The following is a 17,092-nucleotide window of genomic DNA, read 5'->3' as shown; positions in this document are numbered from 1 at the left end:
AGAAGCACAGGTCTGAACAGGAACAGGGAAATGGGGTGAACGGGAGCAGGAGTCCTAGTCACAGTATACGGTCGAACCAAGCTCAGAAAATGTTCTTGAGAGAAAATGAACAGAGGAAGTTTGCGTGAACCTGGGAGGCAACAGGTTCTGTCGGCTGTACCGCTCATGGCATCTCTTCAGCTTAACAGCACAAATTAGCCTGATGAAATTCTCTCCGCTTAAAACCAAAATGTTCTGGCCACCAGAGAAACACCATCTATTTCTGACCTCCCGTTCGAAGAACCAAACTATGTCGTGGGCTGGAGGTTTTTCTGGTTGCGAAATGTACCCACTGTCTTAAGATATTAAGTTCAACGGAGGAAAAAACGGCACTGGTGCCTGCTGATAGATGTGTCGAGGTATGTAATGAAGCTGTGGCACAAGGCAGGTACGATTTTAATGGCTATGTGAGTGTGCTGCCTGCCTTTTCTTTCCACACTGAGAGTTGGAGGGCAAGACAATGTCACATCTGGGAAATACTGAGTAAATATAATTGGCAGGGATCCTGGATGTAGACCTCCTCTGGGCTAAGGAAAAGAGACGTTTCCTTGGTTTTGTCTTTCTTAAATAGGTCTATGAGTATCCAAACAGTTCAGCTTAAGGAAATTAATAAAGATCGTTAAATTCCTGTGTTTAGTGCCTGCCCACTACAGCAAGGCACTGAAAAGTAGTGCCAGAGAATTATTTGATATTGAATACTCCAGGTCTGAGGTTGAATGTTTTCCCAGTAAAAAGGGATTATTTTTCTATTCCTTATTTTGTATAATACATGGTTCTCATATTTTCTACGGTCAGTCCCTTGAATCATTGGCAGTAATGTAGCACAATCATTGGAAATTTCTCTGAGCTCTGAGTTAGTGTGTGGCGTCAAGTCTTTTGATGAGCCCATAGACCTTTTGCCTGAGGACAAATCAGATGCACTCCACATCACTGATGCTGGGACATACTACAGATATTTTATCTTCTAGGTAGTGCCAGGCAACAACTGTGTTTAGGGCATAAGGAATGCATAAAGAACACAATCTAGGATCTCCCTTATACCACTTTCTCCGGCATTTCCAAGATATAATTCCAAACAGACTCTGAAAACAAACTCTTGTGGTCATCTGATCTATGCCTGAATGAGTCTTTCTGATGTGTAAGACATAAATAAAAGTTTCTTAGTAAATATAGAGAAGAAGTTTTCTTGCGTGCTGAGAATCTGCTAAGAAGGAAGCCCATGCCAGATTCAATAAAAGGCTTATTGAAATGAGTTTGGACCAGTTGCCTGCATGTGGCTGTTCCATAACCAGTGATGGGGAGAGACACTGTCCCATTAATTTAGGGGTCACTGTCATTGCAAGGGAAATACTCCAAAATAGCATCTCAGCTCCTCAGCTGCAAAGAAATTGCTCAGAAATTATTTTCAGACAGTCCCATAGATGGTGGCATGAGAACGAGCAGCACTAGCCTGAGTGGTGTAGTGAGCAATCATGAGGCTGACTTTAATAGCATCTTTACTACCAAAGACGTGTCCAGCAGTCTAACCGGCAGCTCTCTAGCTTACTGCAGGTTCATATAATATTATCAACTTCACAAGCCCCTAGAACTGTAAATATGTCTTTCAGTCATGCAGTGCAAGTGTTATTACTAATTCCTCAAGGTTTCTGCACTGAACATCTCGTTTGGTTCCTGGGGTTTCCAAGGTGAAGCCACACAAAAGCCTAGCAGAGGGTGAGCGGCAGCAGAACAGCCGGGGTGGAGCTGGGGCAAGGGAAGGTGGATGACCACGATATGAAGAGCCCCGTCAGTCTTTCAGTGGAAGAAGGACCACGGAGCTCCACCCACTTTGCAAACGGGTGCAGTGCTGTAAGTGGGTCAAGACCACAACTGAAGCAGAGCTAACTGTCCCTTCAGATATCTCAAGAAGCGCAAGGAGTACAAACGTGTACCTGTCCTGGGATTACTGTCCTCTAGGGACCAAACTAACTTTGGAAATGCAAGTACCAGGAAGATCTAAGTAAAGAAACTAACAGGATACTCTGAATTTGCATCTTAAACATTTTTTCCATGCCACGCTGTAGAAATACAATGGAAGTAGAATTGGCAAATACCATCCATATGCTACACTACAAAATGACTGACGGAGCACAATGTGAACATTGCTTCTGGACCGAATCAAGAGAACGCATTTAAAAAATGCGTAAGTGGAATACTGATACACATTAACTCAATCTTCTCTTATTATGGCATTAAAAAACTTATACCTGTAATTATGGCTTACCCCCATTACAAGCAGAGCTGCCACAGAACTGAACATGGGCCAGCTTTGTACGTGAGTTCAAAGCCGGTGTGATGTTGCCTTTTTTCTTACTAACATCATCTTTATCCTCTCTTGCCCTTCTCAGTTAACAAGAGTTATGTACTGAAAGTGCTGAGATAAAGTAATGGTAAGGAGGATACCGCAAAAGGTATTTGAAAAGCAGAAGTAATTTACTACATGTCTGCTTTGTTTTACTTCCTAAGCCTTCCTGTTGTGAAAGGAAATTCATCTTTTCTGGCAGACTCCAGCCTTTTTAGGCCTGAGAGCTCCCCAGGAGCTTTCGAGTGCAGGTAAATGGATGTGAGACTCAAGGAGTACAGTACAAGGAACATGGAATTAATGTTGGGTTTTGCTTTGGCTGTCACGTCTGACGTATAAGGAGAGTGCTATATCCTTGCTTGCAAGAAGTATCTAGATGTAAAAAACACAAGGCTGAGTCCTCCGCTCATTACTATGGGTCTGAGATGCCACGAGTGGAAAGGTCCCATTGTGGTGGGTGAAGCATGTAGGATCTACACCCAGCAAAGTCTCCACGTGAGACAGGAGTCGGGGTGCTCCGAGCCCCAGGGGCCCAGGATGGAAAAGCGCAGGGGAAGGACTGTGGATGGACAATAGGTGCAGTCTGGATTCTGCATGCGGCGGAGACCCCAAGAGTAGGCACAGGGGAAGCATCCACTGCCTAATCTAAATAGCACACAGAGTGGTTTTGTCCTCTTCTGTTCTCCTGCCAGTTTGCACATATGTTCTGAGTATACAGCCTGCCCTCCAAAGACCACTTACAGGGGCAATCACAGGGAAGCAAAGCAGGAAGAAAGTATCCAAAAAGGGAATTTGTTCAAGAGAAAAAAATGGAGACAGATGTAGAGCGACTAGTCACGGCTGGCGGTAAATAACCCTCTGCCTGGAGTGCTCTCTTTCTCTAAGAGGAGTTCACATATTCCATTTCATATTTCCTTTCTAGGAAGTCAAATCTTTGTTTTCCTGGCATTTGTTCTTTTTTTTTTTTTTCTTTCCCCTATACACTTTTTCCCTTCTGTATGTTCTAAAATTGTCTTCTCATTTTCCCTTTCTCTTCTACGTTGTGCTCGCTTTCAAGCGCGACGTTTCTCCAATCTCCCCCTCGCACAGACCTGATTTCCCTGCACCGTCCCAGGCAAGACCTTTCGCTACAGCCGTCTCACAGCCTCCGTGCCACAAGCACTTCCCTCTGTCTCTACATGTGCACAAGCACACGGGTGCCTCACACCTGCTCCTGCGCTGAGAGTCCCCACTTTTTCTCATGTGCACACCTCAGAATTAAGCAAATGCAACACACAGAGAATATTCATCCTCTCGCTCCCATAAACCTGTCAAGGCACATAGGCCAAGAAGCTATCTCTGCGTAAATCTAAATCTCCTGCGAGGAAGCAATCTACTCAAAGGCAATAAAGCCAAAGGATATATTATTATCTTTGGTGTGGATCCTACTGGGCTGGGAGGCTGGCTGCTGGCTCCTCTCTGAACTTTCCTTCCCAGCCAGAACAGCCATCCCACAGACAAGTCTAAGCTTCCTTTCCTTGGTCTGATTTCCTCCTCCCGTTGTTTGGCTGGTAACCCAAAGGACAGGGTTTAATTACGGAGTTTGGAAAACTGGCTTACGCTACTCTGCCAGCACAGGATAAAACTTCAGCCTGCCTTCCCAACCAGCATCATTCTGCGCCGTCGATACCTGCATTATCCCACACAGCATAAAATGAACCACAGGAAAGAAATGCCAAGTCAAACAGAAAGACGGTTTTAGTCTTTAAACTTCTACTGCAAATTTCACTGAGAAAAAACCCAAAACACTGATGAAGCTCAGAGATTATTGTATGTTAGAATCGTGCCATCATTTTGACTGTTGATTAAATAAATGGCAAGGCCTTTTTTCTGGATAGGAGAGACATAAGAAAGGATGGATGTGAAACAGGTCCAGGCTCCAAAGCTCCCGTCTCAGAGAGGAACTCTGCGGCAAGCCACCGGGTAACACGGCATGCTAACATCATTTGTACAGCTTTCAGATGACCAATATATTTTCTAGGCAGATGCCCCATCGAAGACTCATAAAACATTTTACACTTCTGGAGACAAAGCACCCACGTCAAATACAAAGGGCCAGGCGTTAATACCAGACCCACGTGTGATCTCTGAGGTGAAGCAGGGCACTGTGCACAGACCCCAGCAGGATGTGTCCCTCGGGGGGAGCACCTTGTTCCAGTGACATACCACTGTCGCCCTGGCACGGAAGGACACTTCAGTACTGCTTTGTCCTTCGCCACTGATGAGCTGCGGCTCTTTAGGTAATCTCTCTGCCAGCCGTGCTCTTGCAGTGACCCTGTTTAACAGAGAAGCTGAGGCAATGAATTCAGAGGACAGGCTGCTGGAAAGCCACGGCAGAAGTATCGGGTGGGGCTGTGTGGATATAGCACAGAGATGGTTTGAAAGTGCATCCCACGCAGGCTGGATAAAGCTCTTTTTCTTCATAGCTGTGACAGTGATAGATAGCTTGGTGAATCTGAGCTGTATCTAGTTGGTACCTGGCTTGAGTCCCTGATGTTGCAAGGTGATTTTCTGCCATTTTACAGGCAAGACTAAGCAGGATCTGGGATTTTTCTGTAGTAAGGGAGGAAGGTCATAAGGGAGGAAGAACCTTCTCTTTTCTGACTTGTTCTTGCCTTTCTGAGCACCTCAGGGAGTTTGACGTGGGCAGTTGTGCTTCTTCATGATGGGCACCCAGGGGTGCCAAGAGTGGCGGAGGTGCTTTGGAGGTGTAAGGCTTTAGGGACTTCTCCTGTCCAGCTCAGCAGCTCTGTGCCACCATCTACTAAGGACTTGGATGAGACAGAGGTAATGACCCCATGTGGGGAAAACCACCAGAAGTGACAGCAAAATTAATAGCCAACCTCTGGCTGTTGCACAAATGGAGAACATTTGTCATTAACAAAGAGTACCCCAAACTTTGGGGGGAGTTAGCCCCCCGTCTGACAATGATGTAGAAGCAGTGACCCAGTCAGCTTTTAGCCATCTGTGTCTGCAGAGCAGGTTGTGATCTCTCCCTTTCAATGGGCGCTGAGCTTTTGTTCGTGTTTTTGCCGCTCCATGAGCAGACTAGTTTAGTACAAGGTGAAGCTGTGCCTTACATCATCTGGAGCCTGGAGCTGATGGAGGAAACAGCCCCTAGTGTCTACTGAGCAGGACACCTCACTGAAAACACCAGAGCCCAGGGGACGGCGGCGGCAAGGCAGTCACGGGAAGCCTGGCACTTGTCTGCCTGCAGGTCCACCCTCTCCTCCTGCCAAAGTGCCACATCTGCAGTCAATAAGGGCCCACAAGCTGGCTCCTCCTCATTAGAGGAGAGAGGGCAGCTGGCAGGGGATCCTCCAAGGGCTCCCAGGCGCAGGAATCAGTCCCCCCCCAGTCTGGAATAGCCCAAATTTGGTGACTTTCTGGGCATGCTGTAAAGGACAGCTGTTTGACAGGGTCTCCAGAGAAGGCTGTGGGTATGTTTCCTACATGATGAAGGATATAGGTGGCTGGCCAAGTGCCCACGGAACTGATTTTAATGCTGTTCAGGTTGAATTTACTTTTCTGTGCTGTATATAGTTCATTATACACAGTACCCTGGACAAGCATGTGTTGTTTCAAACAAACCCAAACCATACCATTTTAAATCCAAACAAATAAGAAAGAAAAAAATATGTATTGCGAAAGATCCTTTGGGCTGTTTAGAGGGCCTTCTCAAACACTGGGAGGCTGAAGATGAAAGCACTGCTTGCCTTGGCCTAACAAATAAGACTTCTCTAATTTTTATTGGCAATAAATATCAGATATTTAGATGTAAGCAAAACTGAGGCATTAACGTCACCTATGCATGTAGCACTGACCCAGAAAAATCTTTTCAATAGTATTAAGCACCCAGATGATCTCAAGATAAGTGATCAATGGACAGTTAAGTATGTAACATAACATAACCCAAAAGATGATCAACAAGAAAGATCACGCACAAAAATTAACTGAGAAAAGGCGGAAGAGCTGCTTCCCAAACGTTGTAACACCTGCTGTTATCTATTTTGATATGAAGCCTCCCATCACACTTCATGGTATTACAGAATAATAAAACAACTCCTTCTGTAAGTCTCTTAAAAGTCATTACCAAGTGAGCTCAAGTGTTGTATAAGGCTTGAAAAGTCCTTCTACCTTATATAAATTTCGGGATATTTATTTAAACAGTACAACTGTAGGGCACAGCCCCGTCAGGTACAGCTTTTTGCTAAGCGATTGTCACCGCTATCCCAGAATTGAATCTGGATGTTTTGCAAGAAAAAGACTGCCTATCTTTTGCTGCATTATTTAAATACTTCAGATACTTGGACAAAATACAGAAGTGACACACTATAGAAACATTCACAGCTGCAGGAGCAATAAACCCACTACAATATTTTCATTAGACTGACCTTTTCTCAGAAGAAGTTACAAGATGTTTAGAATTGATCACCTTTCTACACAGCATTCAGTGTATTCTGATAACAAAACAGAGCGACTGGAGATCGTGTTCTCGGGCTCCCGAAAGCCGTGGCTTACCTGGCTCCACTTCATGCCATCCACTTGACTGGCTGCCACTTCCCGGAGAGCGCCCTTGGCTTGTATAAAATGGCTCCTCACCAGGACTGTCCATCTCATCCTCCACAGACTTGAGACGCTTTGTAGAGCTGAGAAAGAAAAAACACATCATAAATATTGTATATGTGGAAAGGAACAAAGGAGCTTCTGTTGGGACATATCTTGCTAACCCTGCTTGAGACTAACTCGGTTAGGGAAACCGTAATAGATTTAGGGCCCTGGGAAGGGGAAGGTGTGAGTTCTGCACGGCCATCCTGCCCACCCAACCTCTCAGCAGCCACTTTTTGTTTCTGATTTGCTTCATTTACAGTGACCGAGCTTCAGTGAGATACAAAACAACCTCTCACAGAGACCAGACTGAACCCCTAAACACGCATTAGTTTAACTGTTAGACAGTTTAGCATTTGGGCTTTGGTAGATCGGGAAGTAGGAGATTTTTCAAAGTACACAGGGGTCAAAGAAAAGGCAGGAATTTAATTTGCATTGCGTGATTTTTGCAATTTGAATGAATATGGTAATGACACCCAAGACTTACTTTAACTGTCAGATTTTTCCACAGCTTCTTTGGAAAGACAAATCGTTTACCCGTTCAAACTTATATCTTAAATCTTCTAACTGTAGCCATTAAACTAACCCAGACTTCATAAGAAGAAGCGTAGACAAGTGAAAGATGGAAGAATCCATTCTGGGTTCAAATGTTCGTGTTATCGTACAAGTATAAGCATTTTACTCTGCAACGGTATGCCACCAAGCATAAAAAGCCCCCGACAGGTATCTCTTGCCAGTGTCAGGACTAAAGGATTCCCCTGTGATATATCACACCTCCCTCGCCAAAAGCTCAGGAGACAGAAGAGCCCTTCCAGGGGTCTCTGGTGGCCCCTGACTCAGACTCTGGTAGTTTTGCAGGGAGAGGATCCCAAAGCCAAAGACACTTAGCTTGGCTCTGTTTTCTCTAATGAGTTGTACAGACTGCGTGGGGACGTTACTGAGAATTTCTCTTCTAAGTACTTTTCCAAGGCTGGGTCAGCTCAGTTTTTTCACTAAATCTGTCTTCTATTAAGACTTAAGGCGTTCAAGAACAGGCTCCTCTGTGTAGGGGGAACATATTTAACAGACATAAAATATTCCACTGCGATTTCTATTGGTTTAAAACTTGCAGCCTCTCCGCAGCTCCCCACCCGAAGCTCTGCACAGGTAGGAGCTGGCGGGTATGCAAAATCAGTTTGTGAGAAACAGGAAGAATAATTCTTGCGGTATGCGCGGAATGCAGGTTTGGCCATTCCTTAATTTAGAGAATTGTTATGTGTCAATAGGGGAAATTGTGTGCATACAATATAATTACCGCCTGATAATTCTGCTGAGTCTGTGTATTTAAGGAATACTTTTTTTTTTCTGACTGGGAACAGCCTAATGAGAGGAAAACAAACATATTACCAAGTTATTAACTACCCATGCTGTTTATAATTAGCTCCTTATCAGTGGTAGCTATTTGCAGAAGAATAGAAGAGTAACAACCGAGCTCTTAAGTAACATTAATAACCTCACTTTTTTGCTTCTGGAGTCACAACTAAATTCTACCTGAGAATGGTGCTAATGATGAGCACTGTAGGGTACACAGTTTACACGCAAAAAATGAAAGAGCACAAAGTTTTTAATTGATGTGTAATGGGAATTGTAGTCACCGAGCTTCATAATGTGCGCACTAAGTGCAAGATGTAGAATGTTCTTCCAATCACTGCAAACTGTAAGAAGTTATTGCTAAGAGGCTCTCTTTAAAGATATATTTTTTTTAAATAAAAACAACAGCTATATTCAAACTGTAGAGACTTTTTACACGTGTATATGCTTACTGCAAAGCTGGTGGCACTGCAGACTGAGATAAAAACGTAAAAGAACCCTGCACTGAAGTTAGACTTTCTTGTCATGTCTTTGAAATAAGTGATCTATTTTGGCTGTGGGGGAAAAAAAAATCAATCTGGTTCCTTAATAGTGTTCAAGACTACTAGAGTGACTGGGCTTGTTTATAAATCTAATCTCATGGATGGTTAAAGTGAAAGGTAAAAAATAAAAAATATCCTTGTTTGATAGCTGGCGTCTAAGCCAAAATCAAAATCAGACTGGGTAGTCATCTGCATTAACAATTCAGTTTTTCAAAGGCTGAGTCCCAAATTTCTAAATGCTATATCGGAAGTAGAATGCATTACAGACCAAGGTCCTAAAACAATGTTAGTCTCACAGACAACACTTGTTACAATAAAGAATGCATGTATGCCTATCTCAAGCCTTTCCTGCTGGGACAAAGCGGCCCGTCTTAATTCTCTTCTGCCACAAGTCAAGTGAAACTCCAACAATTCCAGTGGAATTTCTCCTGATATGGCGAGATACAGGCCAGAAGTTATACGAGTCAATGCAGCAGTTTTTCTTCAAAGCTTGTATGTATAAAAAGAACTTTAACAGCAACTCAGTTCAACATTCAGCCCTGTGAATCTGAAACAGCTCCACATCTTGAGGCCCCCGAACAGCTTGTCAAAGAATTTAATGGTTACTTTCCCAGATGAGTAATGATGCTGGCCTGGGTTTCCAAGTAACTTGGTATTAGGCAGAGATTAAATTACCTGGTAGAGGATGTGCTAGGTAAAGACCTCCTCATTGCTCCTGGGCTCATGCTGTAGTATGAAGAACTTTCCAAATCTGAGAGGGAGAAATTAGGGCCTGTTCCTGCAGCTATCGGTGCTGGGGAAACAAAAGAGATTGCAGTCAGTAAGTCATGTGAATAAGGCATGAATTGCACTTCAAAATCACTTTCCTTTTCCTCATGAGTGTGTTTAGTTTCATGATGAGAACAGGTGGGACGTGGAAATTAGGAGATGCTAATGGTAACTGGCATTGCAATCAAGATGTAAATTTTACCAAGAATACGATGTTCCATGACATAGACTCTTTCTTACATTCCTCCAAAGGTATTCTTTTTTTTCTAGAAAATTAAACAATGATGGGAAGACTTGCTTTAAGCACTGCCTTTCTGTTAAAATCCTTCTAACATTTCGTGAAACTTGTTGCTTCCATTTTTAGGACAGCACTGCATTTATTGGCATAGTTACAAATAGGCTGCACCATCCCTGTCGTGTGCCTGGCATAATCTATAAGCAGTACAGGCAGGGAAATACACACCTCGGGACCTTTAGTATATACGTGATGTACATCCAGAAGCACAGAGGTTACAAACGCTCCTTGGAGAAAGCACAAAAGCCGATGAGAAGCCTCAGTTCTTTTCCGCCTGCGAGCATCTGAGCTTTCCTCTGGCCTCTCCTCCAGCTAAATCAGAGCTAGAGACATATGACTCTCCAGAACTTTTATCCAGCAGTTTACCTTCCACTGTTCACCTCCCACTGCCTTACCCAGCACCTACGTTTTATTGTAAGGGACATGAATCCCCCTAATTTCCCTGTCCTAGAGCCTTGGTTTTACATTAAAGCATTATGAATTCCTACACGCTCTGAAGTTTGCAGGCACAAGGCTGTGAACTCCGTGTGCCGTATTCTTCTGGGAACAGAAAAGGAATGGAGCAGTTTAACGTTAAAGTCAACAGATAATGCATTTCACACAAAAAATGCCACTATACGGCGAATGGTACCATATCCGCTGTGGCTGTTCCAGTGTTATTTACAGGACAATACAACTTTGTGAGCTGACAATTACAGATCATGATTTTCTCTCACATTTCAGAGACATCTGAAAAAGGACGCGCTGCACAATAAAACGCACAAGCTTGGCCTGGAATGTATTGTCTGAGAGCCCCAATTCACAGCAACAAAGGCAGGCGAAGCAGTCTCAATGCCACACGAGGATGCTGAGCCAAGTTTAATCTTTGGTCTGAGAATCTGGCCCTTTTTCAAACACGAAAAAAATCTCTCACTCCGATGGGGCAGGAGTGAGGAAATGAAGACAGGATAGCTCCTATCACCCAGCTAACATGTCTGGGCTGAAACACAGGCTTCTGGGAGTGCTGCCATTGCCTGTAATGGGGCCAGTATTTCACCCCAAGTCTTAAGGAGCTCACAATGTCAGATTTGACAGAGGAATAATGTAGCTTTGCAGCTGCCTCATCATCCCCACAAGACAATTAGTTGTTGTTTGGCAAGGATCTCTTAAGAACGTCATTGAGACAGAACGGGAACAGCCTGGATAGCCACCGACTTTTAAAAGCATGGGACGGAAAATACACAACGCCATTAAAACTTGAGAAAATCTGGAATGATCATTAAAAGGAATGAAGTTGGGAAGTAATTTATGACAAGAACACTCAAATCCTTTGTTATCTTCTCTTAACTATCATACGTTTCCTGCACGCTGGGTATATGAGAGGGCGTGTTAACAGAAAGAAAGAAAAATTAAGCATAGTAAAATTAACTCCTTTTATCAATTTGTGCTTTCTGCAACAGTTTCCTGACAGCAGCTACAAGAGGCTGTAAAACTGATGAATTTGCATGGAAAAAGAAACCGGTGTAAGTAATTTGCGTAAAAGGTACCACGGACATGGACTGCTATAATTCAGACACCCTGCAGATAGCAGACTGCTGCAGTGTGAGCAGTTATGGGTTAGAAAAATGACCACACTGCAGTCAGTCTGACTTGAATGGAAATCAATCATAAAGGTACTCGCTGCAGCATCTACTCCACAGTTTTCAGCAACTTCCTTGCCAAACAGATTTGTGCTCTGTAAACCCTTTGCTGATCAATTCCTCTGCACCCTCTACCTACCAAAGCCTAACTTACAGGTTAAGCCTACTATTTTCCAAACAGGAACATAAAAAGGCAAGCACTAAATTAAAGCACCGTTTTTTTTTTCTGAGGCACGATGAATTTCCTAGGCACGGCAAGATTTATGAAACAGTTTTATTCCAAACAGATACGGAAGAAAAACTGGTATGTAGATAACGCTTCTCTTCTTTCTCTCACCCCCACTCTGTTTATCGCTCTCTCCCCAAATCCTGGACATTTCTTTTCCAACCCTTGAATTGGCCCTATGGAAAAATGAATTGTATCTCCAGAGCAGGGGTGGGGTAGGAACAACGTATTGCTAACGCTGTGTAAACTCAGCACAAAGTAGAAAGGGCTAATCACATAGAAATTTCCTCCTGGGCAGCAAACCCAAAGGATGCTTTGTTGGCTACAGGTCGAACCACCTTGCCATGCTCAAGAGCCTGTTTACAACCTGAGGGTTAAAGAATGAAACCCACCTCTGATGTACACCAACAGATCTAAGCAGCAGAGGCTGAAATGCCTGGCTGGCCTACAGCGGCAAGTACCCAAAACCCCTTGGCACCCCCTAGGCAGGAGCCACGATCCTGCCACGACCAGCTCCGGTGCTGTGGCAAATGTTGCACAGGCTAAACTGTTCTGAAATCCCTTCTCCTGCCTGCCCGATAGGCACAGATTTGGTGTGCCTGCCTTTCACCAAGGGGTATTTCTACCTTTGCTCGCAGCTACCCCATTTACTACCATAAAACACAGCAACCAGTCGACTGCAGAGCCCTATCAGAGACTGTTGGGAAGAGGTTAATGCCTTTCATCCGCATGGCGGAAGGTCGCTTCCTCTTCCCAGCTGGGATTTGGTCAAAGCCGTGTGTGCTTTCTGTCTCTGCTTCAGCCTCGGTAGAGCTGCGTGACACCTCGCACCTCCTGCGCTGGGCTTCGGAGCTCGCTGCCTGGCATCTGCCTCCTCCGTTCACCCTGTGCTCTGCAGTGCAACCCGCCACGAGAGCGGGCACGCTGCAGCTAGCCCGGCCAGGAGGCATCCGACCCTGCTCCAAAATGGCTTCTCACACTGCCTTGGTGGACTGTCCACCTCGCACGGGCCCAGAAAGCTGATGGGAAGGCAATACTTGCATCTATTTGCACGATTCCCCATAAAGGCTGCAGCTCTGGAGCGTAAGCAAAGGGATAAGAGTGGTGCAAACTGTGGCAAAACTCTGTCTAAATTAAACCTCTTCACTGTAGCATCTGACAATCCACCACGCAACTTCCCTACACTCCTGTTCCTCTGCCCCGGGAAGACACTGTGGCCCCACACGAAGCAGCAGCGTGGTTGGGAAGCTGCCCTCCAGCACAGCCGGCTGTTACAGGCTGCAGCCTGCAGAAACTCCAGGCAACGACGTTAAAAACATGCCATTCCCCACCCCCCCACCCCCCCCCCCAAGAAATGCTTTGCAGCAAAAGTGACCTTCTGATAGCTCGGGAACATCTCCCAAACAGGAAAGGATGTCAGAAATTGCAGTTGCGAGTCAAAACAATAGTCCCCACCTACGTGCCGGCATCGAGATGTCATCCGACGCAGGGCTCCGACCTGGCCGGGGCGAGGAGGAAGGACCCCTCTTCCCCTAACACCCAGCCCGCTAATGTGCACGGGCTTTCTCAGCAACAAACTGATGCCGGCTTCAGCTCCCATTTCAGCTGCTGGCATCACAAAGAAAATCCGGGACACATTTCCTCGCTCTAAGGGGCAGGAGGAGGAGGAAGGTGGGCGCCTCTGCCTGAGCTGCTCCCCGGGACATTGGGCAGCATCGCCCCCGCTGCCAGCCTCCTCCCTCCGCTGCCAGCTTGTGAGCTCAGATCTTCACCCGAAATGTCAAGAAAAATAACAGAGAAATTAACAAAAAGCCCTCTGACTTAACCCAATTGGAATATTTATTTTGAAAAATTTATTGAATTACAGAACAGGAAACCCACTAAATAAAACCAGCCAGGCTGGCATTTGTCTTCCTTGGAATACGGCACTCTCTTTTAGTCATGTTAATATTTAGTTTCTCTTTTTTTTTCTCCATTTTTATGTATTTATTTTTACAAAGGGGCTGGGATGTGACTAAGATCATTACATGTGTAACACTGCAGCAAAGTGATAATGCGTTTAAGGTTAAATGGGAGAAACATGACATTTGACTAATAAACTTTTTCCTGTGTTGTGACTCCATAAACAAAGGGAAACACACAGCAGCGCAGCCGCTGCCGAGAGGAAAGGGGAGCTGGGTGTTGGGTTTTTTTTTTCGCAAGGCCTTTGTTTCCTACGCGCTGTATCTTCAGATTCAAAGAGGTTTTGCCGAATACAACAGATATGAAATGTGTGATGTTCATTTTAAAATTACAAGTACAGCCTGCTATTGACCATCTGATTATGCTGAGTTCCATTTATAAACATAGCTAACCACTAAGTTTATAGAGACTTTTTGTGCTGCTTTAATAGGATATTGATCGAGAGCAAGGTTTGAGTGGACTGCCATTGAATTGTGTAATGGCATACAAAAGGCAAGGTCACGGCAACTGTTCACTCTATGCCTGCAGTCTATTTTTTATTATAATCTTTTTTTCTTCCTCTCATACCCAAGTCCAAACAGTATGTTTTGGATAGCAGTGCTTTGCTAAGGAATACAGAGTATCTTTTTAAATGTTAATTTTCATGCTGCTGACTTTAACTACCTTCACTACTGTAATGCTTAGCATAGCAGAAAACATACAGGCTGCTGTTTAGAGAGACTTGGTTTATTATACCCCGGCTTTCACGCACGTGCTCTGCGTGGAGGAGAGCTCCTTCTCCCCTCCCGGGCTGCAGGAAGGCAGCAGCGTCCCTTCCCGGCCCCACGCCAGGAGCCGGGGCACCCCACGCCTCGCCACAGGCATCCAGTACAAGCTGGGGCTGGCAGGACTTGCCCTGCAGTTTGGTTTTGGCTTTACGTGGCCACGGGATGAAAGGCGTGAGGAAGCTGGGTTTCCTCCGTCGCACCCATGCTCCGTGCCTGGAGCGGCGGTGATTAATTTCTAGCACTCGTTTGCCTGCATCACGGCAAGGACAGCTTCAGCCCTGGCCCCGTGGCTAAAGCAGCCGCTGGCCAAGCCTCTGTGCTGCATGATCTCAGCTTTTCAAAGCGCCTCGTCTGCACAAGCACCTCTTACCTGTGGAATTAGTGTAACTGTCTCAGGGATAATTAGCTGGACCATTCCCGTGTTTATACAGGAGCAGTAAGCAACTGCATGGACACTTGTGTGCTTGTGGTTTCACCGGCTCATTAGCAGGATTAGAAGTCACCCCACTTGCTCCGTACAGCTCCTTCCCGCACACAGCTAACATCTTAAAACTCAAAGCGTGGCATTTTCAGTCCAGGGTGCAGTCAGAATTCCCTTGTTTATCAGCATGAAGAATGATGTCATTTTGACAAATAACACATCACAAAACAAATATGTTTGATTTGGCTCTAGCGGAATGTTCATAAATCCTAAATCTTTCTTCACATCCTGGGCAGTGCACTTTATCTGGCTGCTTGAAGGACCTCCAAGGGAGGAGATCTTCCCAGCAGCTCTCTGCACAAGAGCACGTGGCGCCGACTCCAAGCCAAGAGGGGAACAGCGTTCCCCATGCCCCTCTCCCTGCTCCAGCCTGTCCTGGCCTCCCCCAGCCTCTGCCAAGGGAATGGGACTGTAGACTTGGCAGTGGCTTGGCACCACAAGCCACCCCCTCTGCCGGCACCTTTTCCAGAGGGTATCCTCCAGTGCCCTGCAGATATCTGCAGACAGCGAGCAGAATACTCTCCTAACAAGGGTAGAGAGGGAGAAGGTTTTGCTTCACCAACAGCTGGCTGTCAGTTCACCAAACTTGTGCATTATCTCCGATGTGTCTGCTGCTGAGCTTTTTGTTGTCAGCCCAAACCTCTCTAGAGATGGAAGAATGAAGTCTCTGTTATCCGAAGGGGTCTCCCCTGTATCTGGGGTGACAGACAACACTTAGAATGGAGCTCACACCCTTTGCCTGCTAATAACGTAGGAGAAGCGACAGCATGGTCTGCAACATCCACATCAGACGGGGTGGAGAGGGAACTATCTGTTTTTCAGATGATCGACTTTCTCTATTTTACTAGGCTCTGCAAGATTCAAGTAGCTGGGTAGCATTTCGAAAGAAAATCTGCATCTCTGGGACTGAAGGAAGCGAGTTTCTGTTACCAAAACAGTCTAGACTTGTTCAATAGCTCACAGAAACTGTGATGATCAGCACTGATGGGTAAGATAGATAATGGTCACAGCTGACCTTTTGCTTGATTAATTCATTCCCCAAATTTGCATGACGGAGACAACTGCCTATTACTTGAGACTCCTTGTCATGTGGACCTCTGGGAACTTTACTAAATAAACCTACACATAATTGCTACCAACAATATTTCATAAGAGTAATTTTAGATAACAGCAGCAAACCTCAGGCCAGTTAAAGCTGTGGGAAATCACTTATTTCTATCATCATATTATCAAAAGCAAGCACAGAAAGAAGCATGACAACGGGCAGACACAAAGATGGTACCTCTTTGCAAAGCCAAGACAGACCACACTCAGGAAGAGAGCAGAGACTAAATGTGAGGGCCCACTATAGACTGGCTTGGTCCTTCCCTAGCCGTGGTGGCTTCTGAGGGAGTAAGGACTTTTTAGAAAGTAAAAGGAAGAGAACGGATTGAAGATGCTTTGATTGCTCAAGCTACAGACTGTTAATAGCTGCTGGTGAGTCTGGATGGTGGCTGTTCATAAGCTGAGCTCCCCAGAATGAAAGTAACCCATGGACTGGTCTCAAATCAAGACACGGGAACACACAGACAACCCAGCAAGGGTTATATGGAAAAGCACGCTCTTTAAAAGACCTTGCCTGCCAATTTAGGCAAATATGCAGCAATTACTTTGTTGCTCTGTTATGTTAAATAATTCTTTTAATATTAGCATGCAAATTCGTACTGACTTCGCTGGGAATTTGATGCTAGACTCTCCACTAAACATATCCTACTGCGTAGCCACGGCGTGTCAGGCTGTGGGCTTCTCAGACCTCACAAAGTAAACAAGGTTACGGCTGGTCAGTACATGTCTGGGGCATCTCCAAGGAAAATCCAGGGTGCTATCAAAAGCAGTGTAGCTAAATCAGTTGCTGGCACTCGTCCCTCTGAGTCAGTTCTGAAGTGATATCCCGATATGCTTTGGGGACACTATTTTTGGTGGAGGTGCTGGCTTGTGGACAGGATATAAAACTGAGGTCGTGACCTCCCAGGATTATTAAAGAGCTCATGAAAAAGAGTGCAAACCCCTGTGTCT

General features: G+C 45.2%; 1 protein-coding gene across 11 annotated transcripts in view; it reads right to left on the bottom strand.

Annotated features, from left to right (window-relative positions):
* The window catches only part of NFIA (nuclear factor I A), a 258,402-nt gene that overhangs the window by 73,602 nt on the left and 167,708 nt on the right, over positions 1-17,092 (bottom strand). For all 11 annotated transcript variants that reach the window (XM_054211819.1, XM_054211820.1, XM_054211818.1 and 8 more), the window contains 2 exons: positions 9,595-9,712; positions 6,941-7,068 (listed from right to left, as the gene is read on the bottom strand). In XM_054211819.1, coding sequence (XP_054067794.1) covers positions 6,941-7,068; positions 9,595-9,712 — 246 coding nt within the window. The remainder of the gene's footprint in view (positions 1-6,940; positions 7,069-9,594; positions 9,713-17,092) is intronic.

Source organism: Rissa tridactyla, chromosome 8 (assembly GCF_028500815.1).
Source record: "Rissa tridactyla isolate bRisTri1 chromosome 8, bRisTri1.patW.cur.20221130, whole genome shotgun sequence".
NCBI lineage: Eukaryota > Metazoa > Chordata > Aves > Charadriiformes > Laridae > Rissa > Rissa tridactyla.
The sequence above is the reverse complement of the archived record's forward strand: the minus strand, read 5'-3'. Positions and strand labels throughout refer to the sequence as shown.